The 17,756-nt window shown below is 45.4% G+C and overlaps 1 protein-coding gene across 1 annotated transcript in view; it reads left to right on the plus strand.

The window, feature by feature from the left end:
- The window catches only part of ABCC1 (ATP binding cassette subfamily C member 1 (ABCC1 blood group)), a 46,505-nt gene that overhangs the window by 26,815 nt on the left and 1,934 nt on the right, over positions 1 to 17,756 (plus strand). Inside the window, exons 17-30 of the mRNA XM_064725800.1 lie at positions 421 to 597; positions 1,591 to 1,758; positions 2,118 to 2,295; positions 5,784 to 5,868; positions 7,328 to 7,460; positions 8,383 to 8,590; positions 9,475 to 9,785; positions 11,064 to 11,263; positions 12,258 to 12,384; positions 12,742 to 12,843; positions 13,806 to 13,952; positions 14,836 to 14,994; positions 16,172 to 16,338; positions 16,898 to 17,092. Of these exons, the coding sequence (XP_064581870.1) occupies positions 421 to 597; positions 1,591 to 1,758; positions 2,118 to 2,295; positions 5,784 to 5,868; positions 7,328 to 7,460; positions 8,383 to 8,590; positions 9,475 to 9,785; positions 11,064 to 11,263; positions 12,258 to 12,384; positions 12,742 to 12,843; positions 13,806 to 13,952; positions 14,836 to 14,994; positions 16,172 to 16,338; positions 16,898 to 17,092 (2,357 nt within the window). The remainder of the gene's footprint in view (positions 1 to 420; positions 598 to 1,590; positions 1,759 to 2,117; positions 2,296 to 5,783; positions 5,869 to 7,327; positions 7,461 to 8,382; positions 8,591 to 9,474; positions 9,786 to 11,063; positions 11,264 to 12,257; positions 12,385 to 12,741; positions 12,844 to 13,805; positions 13,953 to 14,835; positions 14,995 to 16,171; positions 16,339 to 16,897; positions 17,093 to 17,756) is intronic.

The raw sequence follows: 17,756 nt of genomic DNA on the forward strand, positions 1-17,756 counted from the left end.
CTTCCTCTGCTTTCTACAGAAATCTCTTGGCCGGGGTACATTTGTTAAACACTTGCATTCCAGATTAAACTCTTTTGTGCACAACATAATTTATAATTATATGAAAGAAGTAATGACTTTTGACATGCAGTGATTGTGCAAACGTCCTCTAAACAAATGTTTCCTCCAGGTTTATGTTAATCGTATTTTGTTTGAAGCCCTTTATTTTCCACCAGTGCACTTTGTTACATTCACTTGTAGAGAGGATTATAAAAATAACATTTTGGAGGAGGCTGGAGCCCAAGAAAGGCTTTGTTTGGAAATGACCGTAGTTAATTTGTGGGGTGATTAGCGCTGCCTGCCTCACAAAGCCCTGCTGTGCCTTGACTCTCTGTGCAGACTCTTAGTCTAAAGTATACTGAACTTTTATTTTTCTTGCAGGGCTCTGTAGCCTACGTTCCCCAGCAAGCCTGGGTCCAAAATGCAACTCTGGAAGATAACATTATCTTTGGGAGGGAGCTGAGTGAGAGCCGCTACAAGCGTGTGATTGAGGCTTGTGCCCTGCTGCCTGATATAGAGATTCTTCCTTCAGGAGACAAAACAGAAATTGGAGAAAAGGTATTTCAGTGCCCACTCCACCATAACAGTACTGTTGCTTGTAGTTAAGGCTGTGTGACTCTTATTTTACTTTATCTCAAAGTTGTATTGAATTTTAAAATTTTCAGAGCAGGAATCCTCTAGAATAAGAGGCAGATTTGAACACGGTGTTTTCCTTCTCCTTAAGCCTGAAAGGGGCGGAATCCTGTGCTCAGTTACAAATATAAAACCATCTTGTAGTGACAGTTTCTAAGTTGCCACGGTTATAGAGCAGAAAAAATATACAGAAACAAAAAGACAAAAGTCTTCTGAACATTTCAGTTTTGTTCAAAAGAAGCAAACAGTTCTCCAACCCCAGCCCTTCCAAAAAATCCAAATCCCAGTCCACAAGAACACCGTTACCCCAAATCTGGCCCTTGGTTACCAAAGCAAGCCTGGTGTGGGCTTTGGGAGCATCCATGGATGGTGCAGAGCTGTGGAGCAGGAGCTGCTGTCCCTGTGCCAGGGGCTGTGGCTGCTGGGGGCTCTGAGCTGCTGCTCTCCTGCTCAGTTCTCCCAGCTGGGCACAGAGCTGACAGCCCCACCTGCAGCAAAGGTGCAGCTTTACCTTGGTGGTCAGCAGGCCAGTCACAGTGTGCAGTGGGAGCAGAGTTTGTTTCTTAAATCAGAGGCAGCACTGCAGAAATACAGCTGAGAAGAAAAGCAGCTCTGAATGTACAGAGCTAGGCAGGCCAGTCAGGGTTAATTGCTTTTCAGGACTAGCAAACACTATTTTTTGGTTTGGCCAGCCCTTCACTGACAGTGAGAGCAGAAGAGATGTGCTTCTCTGCAAGAGGATTGTGACTGGTTGCTTATGCTATTGTGGTATTGAAATTATTTATGAAGATCTGTTTCATGCAATGTTGAATTTCCTCTGATTTAAATAAACCACCTGTGACTTGTGTCTTTTATGAACTGTAGCAAGACATCTGCTTTCAGCTGTAAATAAAGGCTCCTGTTTTCTTGTTTCCTCAGGGAGTGAATTTGTCTGGAGGACAGAAGCAGCGAGTCAGTCTGGCTCGGGCAGTTTACTGCAATGCAGATGTCTATTTACTGGATGATCCTTTATCAGCTGTTGATGCTCATGTTGGGAAACATATTTTTGAAAAAGTTATTGGACCAAAAGGACTCCTGAAAAATAAAGTATGTTATAATGTCTCTAGAGAATGCTTTTTCTTGGCTGAGTTCAAATGATTCCAAGTTTGTCAAGTTGCATATTTAGATTTCTGTTTCTAACAGCTGAAAAATGAAAGGATTCTTCTGCAATTTTTAGAGGACTTTTATAAAGCACTGACATTTTTGTAGTGAAAGGTGCTTTGGTTTCTGTAATTCAAAAATATTTGATGGAAAAATCAAGACAATTTTCTCTTAAAATTCTGCATGCCCATCCCTCATTGCTGTTCTGTTATACACAGAATTCAAGCAGTAAACAGCAGTAGTCCAACCATGGTATTCACTAATCTGAGATTACAGAAACCCTTTATTTTTCCTTTGCCTTTCAGACCCGGGTTTTGGTAACCCATGCAATCAACTACCTGCCTCAGATGGACACAATTCTGGTAATGACTGATGGAGAAATCTCTGAGATGGGCTCTTACCAGGAGCTGCTGGAGCAGGATGGGGCCTTTGCTGAGTTTCTCCGTACATATGCTAATGCTGAACAAACCATGGAGAACAGTGGTAAGCTCACAAATAAACTCTCTTGCTGTCTGTCATGTTAGTAAGGGAGTCCTGTTACAGGAAAAAGAGCAGTACTGATAGGAAAGTTGAATTCCTGTTTCTTGTCATTGCTTATGTAGGTAGAGGTGCTTATTTCTTGAGGATGTTGAAGGTTGTGAGGTTAAACACACCTTCTTTCTTAAAATCAGGAAAATGTGTAACAGACCTGTAGTAAAATTTCCTCTCAGTGCAAAATTCAGATGGTAGTGAGACTGCAAAAGGCCAGCTGGGGTTTATTATACACCCTTCCTGTCTCTGATAACATGTGTCTTCTCTATGCAACTGATTCCTTTGGGGATGGGGAGGAGGAGGAAGCAGCTCAGTGTTCTAGCTGCTGTCCTTGACTCCTGCTTCTGCTTTACAGAACAGCTGTAGAGCTGCACTGGTACAGGAATACACTTCAGATTTATTTTTCTTTTATCTACAGACAGTTACAGTATTGGATTTTAATAGGGGAACTGAGTCTTTGCCTCCAGCCTGTTTTCTTCATGGCCTGTGGTGATTTCCTGACACTGAGATGTGCCAGGGGTGCCTGCACTCTGCTGGCTGGGGTGAAGTGTGACACGAGTTTGGGGGCAGCTTAACTTCTGGGTGTTTTCTGTAGGTGCCTCTGTAGCTGCCTGGGGCACAGTCAGACTTGTTGCAGTCTTCAGCCTGTGTGAAATTCATAGGCAAATTAACTTTCTCTGTGCTTCCCTAGGCAGTTAACAACTTCACTTTAATGTGAAGATTTGCCTCATGTAATAGCCTTGTTCTCTTAGTCTTTGTCTCCTCCCATTTTCAAATGTGGAAAAGTAGGTTTTGAAATCCTTTTCATTAAACTAAATTACTTTATTTTTCCATTTAATTACTGAACCTTCTTTTGGAAAGTGAGCCAGTGCTTTAACTTTTGCCCGGGTTCTCTGCAGTTTTCTCATAAGAGGCACTTCTAACTTCATTGCCACTGTGGTGATCTGGAGGGGATTATCACAGGGCTGGCCTCTTTGCAGTGAATTTGTTCATCAGTTCTAGTCAAGTGATCTTCTGCCAGTGGTAGAAAGTGAAAAGGAGAGGCATTGTTTGTGTGATTCATAGGGATAACATCCATGTTTACTGAATGTGTGAAAGGTCACTGCTGCTGGGAGTCCCAGGCTCTTGGAGGAGCCCAGCAGTGTGAGATGGAGCCAGGCTGAGCTGGCTGGAGGGTATCTGCACTCCCACTGTCCGAGAGAGGCTCCCTGGTGTCTGCAGCTCTGTTGGCAGCCTGGGAACACCGTGGGTTGGTGCTTTCTGGCTGCTCCAGGCCTGGGAAAGCCTCTTGTCCCAGCCAGCCCCTGGGTCTGGCTGCAGCTCTGGTCCCTCCCAGCCTCCCTCTCCCTTTGGGCTTCCTGAGGGTTCCCCCTGTCTGTGTGCTGCCTTGCCATCCTCACCTTCATGGGGCTCCTCTGTGTGGGAAAACTGTGCTTGTGGCTTGGGATTAAAAATAGATCCATTTCAGCAAATTTGCTTCAGCCTTGGGTTCTGTGGTTTAGGTTATTCTGCTTGGATGTGAGGTTGTAAAGATTGAAAATGGTAGAGTGTGTTAAAAAGTTAATTATATGTGCTTTTAGAGTCAGATCCTTCATTAGAAGGAACGATTCAACCTCTGGAAACAGGTAACTGTTTGCCATGTGGCCTTTGCATTAGTGCTTGCCTTGGAGTAACATGAGTACTGCAGTTTATTTACAAGAGCCTGAGTCATTCTTAGAGGAATTTTATCAGTGCATAGGAGGTATCTGCATGGTTTGCCTGCCCTTGGTTGTGTGGCAGCTTGTCGGTAACTCAGCAGCAGCAATTCTGTGTCTCAGGCTTCCATGAGGAAACTTTAAATTAGTTTTATAGGTACACCCTGGACTTAGAAATGTAGTGAGTGTACCAAGGGAAGCATCAGTCAGGATTGAGCCCTGAGGGTCCTTTTGTTCTCAAATGTGTATTCACTGCTCACTGCTGTTCCCTTTCATCATTTCTGGCTATCTGGGAGAACCCTCACTACTGGGCTTGTACCTGAGTGTGTATGTCAGATTTACTGTGGCAGTCTTGAGCATTTTTTTGTTCTCAGAGCTAAATTCAGTATAAGCAAGAAATCTTCATAGCCTACAACATGAAATCAGATTTGAGCTTTTAGGGGGAGGATGGTTTATTTGTGGTTTTGTTTTCTTCAGCAATGTTCTAAAGCAGTATGTTGCTGGAATGCTTGCTGGTTTTCATATGGGAACCTTTCAAAACAAGTGCTGTCAAGGGCTTAAAATAACCAGCAGTCCCATCTAGGTTTGATCTTATTCACATAAATAAGAACTAAATAATTGAACTTTTTCATGTGTTCTGCTTTTTGTCTTTTTAAGACCACGCTGAACAATTTATTTTTGGGTTGTTAAAGTAATGAACTAATATTCAGTTTCCAGACACAGAAAGGAAAGCGGTCCACACTTAATGTGTGGATGATTCTGTTTTAGGCATATATTTTGCTTTTGTATAAAGACATGCAAATGTCAGACTCTAGATTTGCACAAATTTTCCTGAATATCTTTTGAGTATATTCAGGTCAATACCTTTGCATGAACAATACACAGATCCTTCAAAAACACAGAACTCTTTGTTGCAAATTCCAAATTAACTTCCATACATGAAAATAGAGTTCCATTTACTGACAGATAACTTTATAGGAGGCAGGCATTTGGTTTTTACAGGGAAAATTGACATAAGCTGAACCTAGTTTTACACATGGCACTCTACTACACTGAATTAAATTGCTCAGAAAAGGTTCCTGTTTCAAGCTGACATTTTCTGGAGTGTTTTAGGCTCTGGTCTCGTGTGTGCTGCATCTTGGTACAAGCAAGATGTTGTGGGATAGCAACTCATGGAAAGATTTCTTGCTCAAAGTCATCTGATTCCTGCAGTTGCCTGAAACACCAGGATTTTGCCTAAAACGCCAGGATTTTGCACATTTCTTCTTGTTCAACTTTGCAGGAAGACTCAAAGTTACTAGCACATGGCTGCTGTTCGTACAGCTTCACTCCATCATTTATAGAATGTCTTCTCATTGCTTTTTAAAATAAAAATAATTTATAACTGTGTAGAAGCTGTGGTTTGAAAAGGAGTGGCTGGAGTGTTGGGTTTGTTTCCATGGAGTGGGTCACATGTGACTTGGTATTGCATGTTTGAACATAAAATATGTCCTCATAATTATGTTACATTATTACTGACCTACATTTGCTAGAAAAATAAATGTTCCCTGTCTTGGCAATTAACCCTGTTGGGAGTTTAACTAAACTGATTTGTTCACCTGGTCAATTTTCTGTTATTATCTGTAAATAACTTGTGCTCCCTGCTTTGTTTGCACGTTAAGACTGTAACTGGCCATCAGGATTGAAATGAAATGCTTGTGTCTCTTTGCCTAACCCATTTCCATGTTTACTTTTTCACCCTCTCAGATACAGACAGTCCATCTGCAAAGGAAGGCAAACCTATAGAAAATGGAGGCCTTGTGAATGAAGCCCCTGGAAAGCTGATACATAGGTGTGTGGTTTATTTTTGCTTTTCCTCTTGCCCCCCATCCATTCAATCCAGTCACTCAGATGTGGATGAACAATAATTTGATGGTGATGGTGTCTGTTAGAGGGAAAGGAAGCCTGAGGAAGGCAAAGCTGTGCTGCTCTGTGGTTCCAGGTCCAGCAGGCACCTGACACCCCACAAACCCAGCACCACCTCTCTGCCTGGGCAGGACCAGGTCTGCTCTGGGATCCATTCAGTGTGTCCATGCAAGGTGCGGCTCTGCAGGGGCTGGGCTCAGTCCCTGCTGTGCCTGGGAGCTGCCCCTGGCTCCTGTGGCATTGCAGCCCCCTGCAGCTGCACACACTGATGCACACTCATGTGTGCACACACACACCCTGGGGCTGCAGCCCCCCTGCAGCTGCACACACCGATGCACACTCATGTGTGCACACACACCCTGGGGCTGCAGCCCCCTGCAGCTGCACACACCGATGCACACTCATGTGTGCACACACACACCCTGGGGCTGCAGCCCCCCTGCAGCTGCACACACCGATGCACACTCATGTGCACACACACCCTGGGGCTGCAGCCCCCCTGCAGCTGCACACACCGATGCACACTCATGTGCACACACACCCCCTGGGGCTGCAGCTGCACACACCGATGCACACTCATGTGCACACACACCCTGGGGCTGCAGCCCCCCTGCAGCTGCACACACTGATGCACACTCATGTGCACACACACACACACACACACAGCTCTTGTGATGTTCTTTCCATGGGAAGAAACTCCTGTGTTGTAGCAAGATATTGTGGGTTTGGCTTGCCTAAAAGGGGGAGTGTTTTATTGGCTGGTGCAGCTTTGGTGTGTGCTCCTAAGGCTTCTGCATTTTACTGCTGTCAGATGGGATGAAGTGCCAAGGGGACCTTTAGTCTGACCTAATGCAGCTGCTATTCTGCTTGCAATCACTCTGATTACACCTTTCCAAAACCATCTCCTGGCCTATGCCTCATTCTCACTGTGCTCTAATAGTGCCTCTGTTCTTATGGTGCCCTAGAGACTCTATTTCTGGAAGCTGATGAGTGCCTGGTTAAATGGCCTGTTTTGAGGGGACTGTGGATACCCTTTTCACTCTCCAGCAGCTGCTGAGCTGATGATGGGGTTTGGAAAGGCTGGTCTTGATGGTCACAAAGCGTTTTTCATTCTGGAGTGATTGTGCAACCAAGACTTGTTTATCTGGTGACTGTTACTTGCATCTGGACATGGGTATTTGGGACCTGAGTGCTGTCAGGGAGGGGTGGGAGAGGGCCCTGAGGGACAAGGGGGTCTCAAGGAACCTCTGGCCCTGTGGTGGGGTTAGGACATCTCCATAGGAATGTAAACCACTGGCTTGGAGCTGTGGAATGTCAAAGCCTAGATGTGAGGTAACACCTGTCCTGTGCCAAGCTAAGATTAAAAATTAAATGTCTTCAAACAGGCAGCTCAGTAACTCTTCAACATACAGCAGAGACACTGGGAAGCCACAGAGCAGCACAGCAGATCTGCAGAAGCCACTTGCTGAGAAGAATTCCTGGAAACTGACAGAGGCTGACACAGCAAAGACTGGGAGGGTAAGGCTCCAGTTCCCACTTCCTGTGCCCTTCTTCAGTTTTGGAAAAATCTATTTCAGAAGAAAGTAACTTCTGAAGACCACATAACTGTTGTGAGAACGGGTGGAGTGAGTTCTTGAGCTTGCTGCTTGTTGTGTAATGCTTGAGGGAAGTGTTGCTGTGCCCTCTGCTCCCAAACCAGAGCCCCACGTTTGCCTGCAGGAAGAATGCCAACACACAACTTGTGTGAGATGATGGGCCTGACCACATCAAAGTGTAGGAGGAGGAATGAAAACCTTGCAGCTATTTCTTGGAGAGAGGTTGTGACAAATTAGGTGACCTAATGAAAACTGCCCTTCAGTGAGGAGCTGCATTGACTCAGATGAATTTAAGCCAAGTTTCCACTGTAGACATAAGTGTCTAATCCCAGGATACCCAGGGCTTTTTGAGAAACCTGAGACTGAGGTTCCTGGGAAAGTGGCAGCTACAGCTCCTAGCAATGTTGCTTGAATCCAAGCTTGGGTTGCTTGCTGTTGGTTAAAGATAGATCACAGGCTAGAAGCCATGTGGAGCAAGGGTTGGTTTGAAGGCTTTATAATCTTGTGGTACAGAGAGCCAGAAGCTGGAACTGCTCAGTGAAGTTTTTGGCTCTGCTGCTGATGCTCTGTGGTACTTCAGGCAGGTCCCTCCCTACTCCTCCCTTCCCTTGGATGACAGGGCAGGGATGATGTGTGCCTGCCCTGGGGCAGTGTTGGGTTTGGCATGTCTCCACTGAATGCTTTGCAGCCTGTGTTCCCAGGCTGTGCCTCTCTGGAGTGCAGCTGCTGTGTTTTCATGGCCTCATGGAGGGATACTGGCTTTAAATAGGTGTTGGACAAGGGGGAGTTGCTGCTTTTGAAACCTAGCTGCAAAATGAGTATTTCTTTTTGTCTTCTTTCTTCAGGTAAAGGCATCAGTGTACTGGGAGTACATGAAAGCAATTGGACTCTGTATGTCTTTCTTGGCCATTTTCCTCTTTATGTGCAATCACATAGCCTCCTTGTCTTCCAACTACTGGCTGAGTTTATGGACAGATGATCCTGTTATCAATGGCACACAGCAGAACACAACTCTCAGACTGGGAGTCTATGGAGCATTGGGAATTTCTCAAGGTTTGCCTGGTTTTGTGTATTTTAAGATTTGCTGGTTCAGTGTTTCTAATGCTCTTGGTCTCTGCAGCAGCATTTTGCTAAGGATTTGAGTGTGTGTTTTCATAGAAAAATGAAAAACTTGAATTTAAAAAAAGCAAGCAAACCAACCTGTACAGATATTCAGTTACAAAATGTGTTTTTCCTTTCATTTGTAACTGAAATTTCTCAAAGTGAGAAGTGTTTGCTGGCTGATGAGTCAGAACTGTTGACAGAATGTCTGATCTGAGGAGAGCCTCCCTGGCCTGTCAGCAGCCTGGCTGCCCCCGCAGGGCAGTTTGTCTCAGGAGGCTGTGGCTGTGCTGCCTCCCTGCAGCCCAGCCTGGCTCAGCTGCCTGTGCCTCCACCTAGGGCACTCTGGGGAGGCTGCTGCAGTGATGTTTTGTTTTGTGTCCTCTTTGTGGCTAAGTACGTGACGTATTTGCTGAGTCTACCTGAAGTGTACGCAGGTTCTCAGGATTCTTGCACTACAGACATACTGTCACCCTGATTTTTTAAAGATTTTCTAAGCCTTCTGATGTTTACATTCTTGTAATGAACTTTCTCACACACTTTCTGTAAATAACTTATTGTTTTGCATTATTTATAGGAGAAGAGAAATCTGATAGACTGTTGGTTTGTCCAGTGTGATTGGAGAGGTGGCACTTTCACCCTCCAATCCAGTGTCACTTTTAGAAATCTATAAACGTTAAGAGTCAGAAAACAAACTTCCCTTTTTTCACCTTGAGAACAGCAGTGTGTTGTTCCATGTCCTATAGTGACAACATGCTAATGCTAAATGATGGCAGAATGAGGAAAATTATTTATCTGAGAGACGGCAGCAGTTAATAATGAGTCTCCTTTGCCAGGTATTGCTGTGTTTGGCTACTCCATGGTTGTGTCAATAGGAGGAATCTTTGCATCACGGCACCTGCACCTCAACCTGCTGCACAACGTGCTCCGGTCCCCCATGAGCTTCTTTGAGCGCACGCCCAGCGGGAACCTGGTGAACCGTTTCTCCAAGGAGATCGACACCATCGACTCCACCATCCCACCCATCATCAAGATGTTCATGGGCTCCACTTTCAATGTCATTGGGGCTTGTATCATCATCCTGCTGGCCACGCCTATAGCTGCTGTCACCATTCCACCCCTGGGACTTGTCTACTTTTTCGTGCAGGTAAAGGGTGTTCCCTGGGGGAGCCAGGACCAGCAGGCACATGCTCTACTATTTGAGGCTGTTCTTACCCTGCATGAGGAAGGATTTTAATGTGCTGGCTTTGAGTCATGCTTGACTGACTGTACTTTGCATGGTTTACTGATAATCTGATGTTAGCACAGCATTTCCTTCCTTTGTCAAGTGTAAAATGACTTCTGTGCAGAGGGTAATCCTTTAATACCTACTTGATAAAAATGCCATTAGATTTTGTGGCAAATTTTGCACAGCTTGTTGCTCAGAGCCCAAATATGGAAAGTCTTTTCCAAGACTTCTTTCCAAACCTGAGAGTAGCCTTTAGAGGGGTGTGTGTGTGTATTGCTCATGTGCCTGTTTCATCAGAATATTGTTTGCAGAGCAATAGAGTGGGTGTCAGCCTTTTATTCATTCTCACCCTGTGTGGGCAGGGGGTGCTTGCTTCACTCTGCCTTCACTCCTAGAAACTGGAAGAGCCAGCACAGTTCAAAGAGAAGCAGCTGGGGTTTGACTTTGGCTCTTGAATTTGTAAATCCTTTTGGCTCCATTAGTGGTGATATGTGTGTTTTATGTTGTTGAATTAAATTTGCTGATAAAAGAAAGAGGAGAAAATGGCTGTGGCATGAGATGGGTTGGTTGGCAGTTGGTTAAAGGCAGCACAGTATGTCATGGTCCTTCAGCCCTGAAAGTGCTGGAGAAGGTCTGTATTCCCACGTGTAAGTTGAATCTCTGTCACTAACAGCCCAGATGGCAGGGAACTGTTTATGATTCCCCTTGTCTTTCCAGACACAATCTGGATGTAACCTGAAATAGGAGTCTCCTTGAGGCAGGTCTCATAAGCTCTTGGAGATGTATTTCACACCCAAGATAGCTCAGCTACCTTAGAAGGAGTAAAATCAGCAGGATGGCTTCTGTGGCAGTGTTGGATGCAAAAAGATTTAATAAAAGGCGCAATAACAAACTCTTTACAGAGAAAAACCGATCCAGGTGCAAGAGGCTCTCCTGCCCCTGGTAAAGGCGTTAGTTTCTTTGCTCTCTTCTTTTTCTAGTAAATTGCCCAGGTGGGACTTTCTGGCTCCTGTCCAATTAGCTATCCTTAAGTTTGAGGTGAAATCCCCCTGGTCCTATGAGGTGGCTTTTTCACCTAATCCAGGAGAGAAACTTCTGGGCTTCTTTCCTTTCTGAGGGACAGAGGACAGTTTTGTCACTCCCTCAGGAGGGGGCACATTCCCGCAGTGACCGTGGCTCTGGTGCTCTCGCTGGCAGAGGTTTTACGTGGCCACGTCGCGGCAGCTGAAGCGCCTGGAGTCGGTGAGCCGCTCGCCCGTGTACTCGCACTTCAACGAGACCCTGCTGGGCGTCAGCGTCATCCGCGCCTTCCAGGAGCAGAAGCGCTTCATCCGCCAGAACGACATCAAGGTGGACGAGAACCAGAAGGCTTATTACCCCAGCATTGTGGCCAACAGGTACCACTGGGGCTGCACAGTTACTGGGGAGGACATGCTCCTTATCTGTCATGGCTCTTGGCATGCTTGGCTCTGTTTCAGAGATGTTTTGTTCGAACTTCTGTGATGAAATTAAAATTACTTCTGAATCTCTCACCTTTCTGAGAGTTCCTGCCTTGCTTCTGGGTTATATTATTTTAAAAGTTTTGTTTTATCGATCCCTATGTTCAGAAATAGTTGTAGTTAAGAGAGGAATTTATGCATCTGAAAGACTCATTAATTTGGATGCCTCTAGATTCACACACTGCTGAAGCAGAACCTCAAATATCTTGCAATGTCACTAGCAGGACACACGTGCCTTATGATTAATCTTACAAAATAAAGATGTGTAACAATTAAAACTACTTTTGAATCTCTCACCTTTCTGACAGTTCCCACCTTGCTTCTGGGTTTAAGTTTTGTTTTATTGATCCCTATGTTCAGAAAGTAGTTGTCGTTAAGACAGGAGTTGATGCACTTGAAAGACTCATTAATTTTGGATGCTTCTAGATTGACACTGCTGAAGGAGAACGTCAAACATCTTGCAGTGTCACTAGCCAGACACACATGCTGTATTATTAATCTTACAGAAAAAGTTGTGTAACAATTAAAATGACTTCTGAATCTCTCACCTTTCACAGAGTTCCTGCCTTGCTTTTGGTTTATATTATTTTAAAAGTTTTGTTCCATTGATCCCAATGTTCATAAAGCAGTAGTAATTTTAACTACTACTACTGCTTTGTGAACATAGGGATCAATAGAAAGGAATTTATGCACCTGAAAGACTAATTAATTTTGGATGCCTCTAGATTCACACACTGCTGAAGCAGAACCTCAGACATCTTGCAGTGCTTGTGTCACTAGCAGGACACACATGCCATGTCATTAATCTGACAAAAAAAAGCTGTGTAATTTGTTGTCCACATGTCTGATCTCTGTGGGTGAAGCACTGGAGGGATGTGTTTGTGCCTTGCAGGTGGCTGGCAGTCCGTCTGGAGTACGTGGGGAACTGCATTGTCCTGTTTGCAGCGCTGTTTGCAGTGATTGCACGCAACAAACTCAGTGCAGGCCTGGTTGGCCTCTCGGTGTCCTACTCACTGCAGGTAATTTTGCCTCTCCTGAAAACAGCAAAACCTCTGAATCCTTAGACTGCATCAGGAAGTCAGAGCCTTGAGAGGGCTTTGGATGGAAAACTAATATAAAGAACATAGAAAATAATAATTACAAATAATATCTGAGGAGATGCTGGGAAGTTTCTTCTTTGCTTTCCCTGTGTGAGGGGATGTGGCCAGGGTGTCTCATCCTGTGCATCTTAAAGGCATTTAGGCTTTCCTCCTGTCCAGCACTGATTAGCTAAGATCTCGCCTGAAATTGCAGTGCTTTAGTTGTTCCACATTTTTCATTTATTGCAGGTAACCTGTTCAGTGTAACCTGCTCTCTGCCTGCTTTCCCCCTTGCAGATCACAGCGTACCTGAACTGGCTGGTTCGCATGTCCTCCGAGCTGGAAACCAACATTGTTGCTGTGGAAAGAGTCAAAGAATACTCTGAAATGGAGAAGGAGGTACAGTGAGCTCTCCACCACCCTTGTGGGAGCCAGTGCCCTGTTCTGAGGTCTCAGCTGCCCCCTGAGTGGTTGGAGGGTGGGACAGAGCTCAGGGCTGTGGGTGCCTGCCAGGGACGGGCTGGGTCCCACTGGGAAGTTCCTGTTGGTGCTTTTATGGTGTTCGCACCGGTATTTACACAGTGCTGTTTAGGAAATGTGCTCTTATGTTCAAGGCTAAGCAGTAGGGTAGCATAAATGTTTTGGTTTCCTAAAACTTCAAACATCATGTTTTTATGTGTTTCTCTTTTTGCACTCAGTGTGGGGAATAAACAAGTTTTACTTTTTTTTTGTTTGTTTTTGTTTTTTTTTTTAATATTCAAATCACATTGTTCATTTAATGTGCAGTTGTTCCCTTTATGGTTATGGAGTTCGCTGGATCTTCTCTTTGCCTTGCCTGCATTTGAACCTGACCTGAGTATGAAGACCCTTCCTAGATTATTTTCCTTAAGTTCTGGTGGCAGACCAGTGTTTATACATGTAAAAGCCTTTTTATTTGGTAGTGGCAGTGAATGCAGTGTATTCTTTGCTTTCTCACCTCTGTGGGAGGCTGAGGCAGCTGCTTTTTACCAGCTCATGGATGTTTTAGTGCAGTCTCAGCCTAACTGCTTCTAGTTGCACCTGTGGCTGCCCCAGAGGCGTCCTTGCCATGGTGTGGTGTGCAGACAGGTAGTCTGGAGGTGTGCTGCCTGCATGATTCTGCCATTGGCAAGAGGGAAGTTTATCCAGCAAGTGGGACTTGAGATAGCCAAGCCCTTGGCTACTCACACCATTTCATCTGTCCTGAGACTTCTCTCTTCTCCTTATCACAGTTTCTTTTGCAAATTATCCCCTAAGAAGGATTTTTGTTAATTGCAATGTGAGTCCTCTGAGCCTGTGCTGGTTGCAGCAGCTGATCAGGGGTGTCTGTGTGGCTCTTGCAGGCTGAGTGGAGCATTGAGCAGACAGCCCCAGGCAGCAGCTGGCCCCACGAGGGGAAGGTGGAGTTCCGGGGCTACGGATTGCGCTACCGCGAGGACTTGGACCTGGTCCTGAAAAACATCAACGTTACCATCAACGGGGGGGAAAAGGTAATGCCTGATCCATGGCAGGCTGCTGAGCTCACAGGTCTGCATGAGAGGCTTACCCTTGTTCTGTTCTGTGTCTGGGGCTCTTAAGTACTAGAAAAGCTTCTCTGGAATCAGCCCTGCAGATGTTGTGGGCTCTCAGCCTTTGCAGGGTGTGTTCTGCATCAGAGATAAGGAGACACTGTTATGTGGGGCTGCCAAGTATCATTTGGCCTGGTTTCATTGGGAGGTGGAATTTATCCTGTCTTGTCTCCCCTTCCCAGGGAATTTTGCTAATTTGTTTGCCATAAGCAAAGAGGAGTAGGTTGCAGAGAGATTAAGTTAATTATAATCTCAGGAAAATAGCCTACAGTCAAGGAGGGAAGCCTGATCCAGTAAGGCAGCAGTTGCAAGGTGAGACTGCAGGAAAAAATGGGACTTGAGAGCAGATTCTCTGAATCTGTGTGTTTCTCCTCCTGCTTCCTTGCCCAGTCCTGTGTGGATTCTCTGATGTCTATTAATAGTGTGGCCTTGCACAGCAGCATAAAAGGTAGCTATGAGAGATCTACTACCCAGCTTCCTTATTTGTGGTAGCCAACTGGGCATTTGTTTTCTCCTGAGTGCACACTTTGTACCTACAAATATGGGCAGAATGCTACCTCAAGTGGTTAGAATGGACAGATGGCCAGAGGTGCATCAGCCAGCTAAAGTAGCACTCTTTTATATTTGAAAAGAATCGATCAAGACTTCAGTCTGACTGGGAAGTAAAACATACAGTGTGAAACTGAATGCCTTTGGTGTGTGGATAACCCCAGAAGTATGACAATGTGTTGGTCTCAGGTGGAAATGCTTGGAAATGCTTTAACTCTTTCCCAGAGTAAGTTGTCCTTGTATTTCTTCCCAACAGATTGGAATAGTTGGAAGAACAGGAGCTGGAAAATCCTCACTTACTTTGGGTTTGTTTCGGATTAATGAAGCAGCTGAAGGTGAAATTATCATTGATGGGGTTAATATTGCCAAGATAGGGCTCCATGACTTGAGGTTCAAGATCACCATTATCCCTCAGGTAGGTGCAAAATCCTGTCACTACCTAAACTTCTTTGCTCTTTGCAGTGCTCCTTTCATAAAGCACTGAGGAGAAAACTGTTATTCCAAATTGTTATTCCTCCTCTGATGTGTGCTATGAAATTCAGTCACTTCAGCTTGCCCTTTCATGGACTTGAAACCAGGCTTCTTTCCCTAGGCTGGTTTCAGTTTGCCTGTGCCAGGTAACAAGTAGGAACTTGGCTGAGCCTTGTTGTGAAGCAAAACCTTGGCCTGTGGATTCAGGAGCTGATCACTTAGAGACTACAGACAGCTCAGCCTGAGTGGGAAGGGCTGATCCCAGCTCAGCACCTGCTTGGGATCCCCTTGTGCACTGGGCAGAGTGTGTGCTATCAGTGCTGTTCTTGCACAGAAACCATCCCAGTCTGGCCCGGCCAGCTGTGGGTTGGATAGTCCTAAACATTTGGAAATACAGCTTTATGAGCATTGGATTTAGTCTCAAGTGGTTTTGTTCTTACTCTGTAGCCTTTATTGCCTGTTCTGATTAAAAGACCATAAAATGTGATGTTTTCAATTACCATTGCAGCACACTGGCAAAAACAAGTGAGCTCACTGTGAAAGGTTTTCTGTACCACCTCTTTTGGAAATCTGGGGGTGGACTTTGCTCTCTTCTTTTGATTGTTTTGCATCAATATTTCCAGAGTAGTATTTTTTCCTGTCTGAGGAAAAAAAAGGAGTAATTTCATTCATGCTGCAGCTGAAGAGTTTTGAAATATTTACAGATGGTTAATTCCCTAAGAAGTGAAAAGTTGACCTGGCAGTCCCTGCTGACAGAAGGCTGAGCAGGGAGGGCCTCTATTTTAGCCTAGAGGTCCAGTAAAAACAAAGTTGTCTGGGGTTTGGGTGTTTTGGTTTGTTTGTTTTGTTGGGGTTTTTTTCTGAATTCATGAGTTATTGACTAATGGAAAGGTCTGGACTGCAAGAATCTGCAAAGGGAAGAGGTCAAGCCCCCAAGAAGAATAAGAGTGAGGGAGAGTAACTTTTTATTGGAAAAAAATGAGTCCTCACTCCTCAATTCAGTATATTAGCTTGCTTGCAACTGCATCTGTACATGTTGTTTCCTTTTGTTATCTAAGAAATATTTGTGGAGCCCTTGCCATGTTCTGTGTCCATTGTCAGTCTCCTCTCTCCATGGGCAGGATCCAGTATTGTTTTCTGGCTCTCTGCGCATGAATCTCGATCCTTTTGACCGACACTCTGATGAGGACATTTGGAGGTCTTTGGAATTGGCTCACCTGAAGAACTTTGTATCATCCCTTCCTGATAAACTGAATCATGAGTGTGCTGAGGGTGGTGAGAACCTCAGGTGGGTCAAAGGAAATGTGTGCTGAACTGAATCATGGGTGTGCTTGGGCAAGCTGTAATGCCCCAGCCCTGTGTCACAATCTGGGGAGGCAGCTGGAGAATTCTTAATGTGACCAGGCAATCAGACAACTAGGTTTTATTCAGCATGTTTTCTGCTCTTGAGTTTGAGAATTTCAAATAATTTTAAGAAATACTTTGAGTGCAAGGCAGCTTGGGCAGCCTTGGAAAACATTTAAGCAGCAGCATTATTCAAAGTAAGCTGTTCACTTGCTATTTGCACCTTATCAGGGTTTTATATGTTCAGTTTGTAGAAACCATTTAAAGTGCAGTCCTCAGCACTGCCCTGATGCAGTTGTGCTGAAACCACTTGTGTGCTCCTTCTGCATTGCCAGGACCTCCTTTGAGGGGGTGTAGTTTCAGATGCTGTTAGATATTCTGCAGGGAAATACTAAGACTCAACTTATCTTCAGAACAAGGAATTGCCAGGTTTCAAAATGAGCACCAGTGAATGCTCTGAACTTGTCCTGACTTTTCTCCCCTGCTCCATCCCCTCTGTGCAGCGTGGGGCAGCGCCAGCTGGTGTGCCTGGCACGAGCTCTGCTCAGGAAGTCCAAAATCCTGGTTCTGGATGAAGCCACAGCTGCTGTTGATCTTGAGACAGATAAGCTCATACAGTCCACTATAAAGTCTCAGTTTGAAGAATGTACTGTGTTGACTATAGCACATCGTCTGAACACAATCATGGACTACACCAGGTGAGCTGGTGCTGCTCTTACCTTGCAGACTGTGTGCCCTGCCCTGTGCTCCACTTAAATGGCAATCTGTGTTTGTTGGGTGGTTACTGGTTCCTTTTTAGCTCCCTGTTTTGAGGGCTAGGATGTGTGTGTGTTCTGCCTCGTGGTGGCTGTGCTTGCCCTGGGGAGCTCCTCTGGTCCCTCTGTCACACTGCTATGTGCTGTTCCTGCCTGGGCAAACTGGGGAGAAGGCAAGGACAGGAGTTTGTTCCTGGGTCTTGCCCTAATTTAGGCACAGAGAGCATAGGGAGTCCAAGGGGCAGATCCTGCCCTCTGAAGTTCATTTGGTGTTCCACTTTCCCTCACTTCTGGTTACAGTTCATAGAGCCTCCCTCGTGCTGGCTGCCTTGCTGAGGTGGGCTTGAGGGCCAAGTTGTCTCACATTTCAGTTTTCAGCTCTTGTCCCTTTTATCACAGAATGGCAAAGTGAGCACTGCTAGGATTTCAGTGTGCCTTTGTAGCCCTCTGTGCTGTCAGTAGTGACAGATCAGAGAGAGGAGCACTGCCAGCAGGGAACACCCAGCTCAGCAGTGACAGTGGTGGCACCAGGCCACAGCCCCTGCCAGGGCTTGGTGACCATCTCTGCAGTGCTTCCATCCATGGGGGAGCTGGAACACTCCAGCTG

Source organism: Zonotrichia leucophrys, chromosome 14 (assembly GCF_028769735.1).
Source record: "Zonotrichia leucophrys gambelii isolate GWCS_2022_RI chromosome 14, RI_Zleu_2.0, whole genome shotgun sequence".
NCBI classification, from domain to species: domain Eukaryota; kingdom Metazoa; phylum Chordata; class Aves; order Passeriformes; family Passerellidae; genus Zonotrichia; species Zonotrichia leucophrys.